The sequence below is a fragment of the Tarenaya hassleriana genome, unplaced genomic scaffold (genome assembly GCF_000463585.1).
Source record: "Tarenaya hassleriana unplaced genomic scaffold, ASM46358v1 Cleome17, whole genome shotgun sequence".
NCBI classification, from domain to species: domain Eukaryota; kingdom Viridiplantae; phylum Streptophyta; class Magnoliopsida; order Brassicales; family Cleomaceae; genus Tarenaya; species Tarenaya hassleriana.
In genome coordinates, this window is record NW_010965122.1 from 428984 (window position 1) to 431520 (window position 2537).

Genomic DNA, 2537 nt, shown 5'->3' on the forward strand with positions numbered 1-2537 from the left:
GATGGCCCTAGTTATCCGACGAATGCAAATATTCCCCATATATTTGACAGAAAAGGAAGATGTGGTGGTAAGGCCAGCGATGCCTACTTATCTGAAAAAGACTATCATGTGGTACATACTTTTGTATTGTTGAATTGCGAAGAAGTACTACCTTTTGAAAGGTTCGTTTATACATTTAATTATTTATGGCGTACAATTTTTTGATATTAATTCATTTACAAGTTTTTTTCATTTTATTTTGCAGGATTTTTGATGAACAAGTATACAACATGTATGGTGACGTAAATGACGAGGAATTGACCAAAATTAAAGAAAAAGGGTTTGCTACGTGGTTAAAAGAATATGTAAGAATTTTTCATCAAATTTCTTTTTTATACCCATTTTTAAGATCGATCAAGTATATATTGATATTTAAACAACCTATTTTTTCTTTGTTTTGCAGATTCGAACGTCACCAGAAGATCATCCATTGTGGTTGCATGAGCTAGTTCAAGGGCCCATTTGTCGTGTTACATGTTGGCCTATATTTTTTACCAGAGGCTACGTTTTCCACACACATGAACACGGACAACATCGTTCGACACATAATTTTGGTGTTTCTGTGAAAGGGTCAGAGTACTGTGCATCTGATAACGAACCCGATTTTTACGGACTACTGCAGCAGATTTTTGAACTCCAATATGCAGGTCATTTTGGACTCAAAGTGATGATGTTCAGGTGTGATTGGTTTGATCCTACACCCATGCGAGGGATCAGAGTCAACAAAACAGGTGTTTTTGACATATGTTACACACGTCGATACGGAAAATATGATCCTTTTATATTGGCTTCTCAAGCAGATCAAGTGTGTTACATCCCTTATCCGAAGAAAATTACAAGAAGGTCAGACATTGATTGGCGAGCCGTCGTGAAGATCAACCCCAGGGGAACTATTATTCAAGAAGAAAATGATGAACAAATCCCGCTTCAAGATGTCGATCAAGGCATTCTTCAAATTGAAGACACGATTGAGGTTGGAAAGTTAATAGCCGAAGAAGGAGTAGTTGAAGAACTTGCAGACAATAATGACGAAGAGCAGGATAATACCGATGAGTCGGACGAAAAAACAACAGGAACTTCTGAATATGGTTCTTTTGATTAATAATATATTTTTTTTTATGTATGAAATACCAATTTGTATTACAAATATTGTACTCCAAATCAAAATATTAGTTATCGTAATTTTTTTTCATTTTATTTTTTTTAATTATTACATTATGTTGCGACCGAATTATCTGTCGCAACATTGTCGCAAAATGTCGGCATCTGCGTTTCCCGTTTTTTTTTCGTTGCGACGGATGGCGACAGAATAAATCGGTCGCAATGTCCACGTGTCTCCCACTTTAATGACACAGCGACAGATTGCGACAGAATAAATCGGTCGCAATGTTCTTGAAAACATCGCGAATCGTCTTCTTCCTCCGACACTTAGCAAAAAAAACTTTCCATTTTTTCTTCGCCGCCGTCCCCCGCCGCCCGCCGCGTTCGCTTCGCCGCCGTCCCCCGCCGCCCGACAGGTAAGTTTCCCTACTCATGACTCCCCTCTTATTCCCATTTCCGAACGGTTTAGGGTTTAGGTTCATGGTTCGATTCTTTCGAATCGAATTTCAACAGATTCGTGGTTCGATTCCCACCGAAACTGCCGCACCACTGCTCCGCCGTCTCCCACCGACACCGCAGCGTCACCGCGCCGCCGTCCCCCGCCGACACCGAGGTTATGGATCGATTCTTTCGATTTTACAGTGTTTTTTGTGTCGATTCTAAGTGTTAATATTATATTTAGGGTTTAGGGTTATGTTTAGGGTTTAGGGTTTATTTAGGGTTTAAAAATAAATTTAGATTTTAGGGTTTATTTAGGGTTTAGGGTTATGTTTAGGGTTTAGGGTTAGTTGGTTTTATTTTAGGGTTTAGGGTTATGTTTAGGGTTTAGGGTTAGTTGTAGATTTTAGGGTTCATTTAGGGTTACTTTTAGGGTTTAGGGTTATGTTTAGGGTTTAGGGTTTATTTTAGGGTTTAGGGTGAATTTAGGATTTTAGGTTATGTTTTAGGGTTTAGGGTTTATTTAGGGTTTAGAGTTTATTTAGGGTTTATGGTTACTTTTACGGTTTAGGGTTATGTTTAGGGTTTAGGGTTTATTTAGGGTTTAAAAACACGTCGCTAGAATTTAGGGTTTATTTAGGGTTTCAGATAACTTTTTTAGTATTTAGGGTTTAGGGTTAGGGTTTACTGCTAGTTCACGGGTTTTCTTGATTTTGTTTTGTTATATGTAATTTGTAGATGAGTCACTCCCATTCTAGTGGTCGTAGTGGTAGCGGGGTACGATCCCGAGGACGTGGGATCGGATCATCTAGATCACCATCTGTCCATCGGGATCAGGTGGTAGTCGATCCTCCTCGACTTGATGTACCTTTCACGGGTGCGGCTTCCCCCCAATCCGTGAATGAAGGTGCATCTAGTCATGGTGCATCGCCATCGGCATCGTTGCAGGAGATTCTAGC

General features: G+C 39.6%; 1 protein-coding gene across 1 annotated transcript; it reads left to right on the forward strand.

Moving 5' to 3' along the window:
- Positions 1–86: 86 nt before the first annotated feature.
- On the forward strand, positions 87–1141 carry LOC104810147. The gene is made up of 3 exons (XM_010536347.1): positions 87–161; positions 245–344; positions 443–1141. The coding sequence occupies exons 2-3, from the start codon at positions 270–272 to the stop codon at positions 1139–1141; spliced, it is 774 nt and encodes a 257-aa protein (XP_010534649.1). The 5' UTR covers positions 87–161; positions 245–269.
- Positions 1142–2537: the final 1396 nt, after the last annotated feature.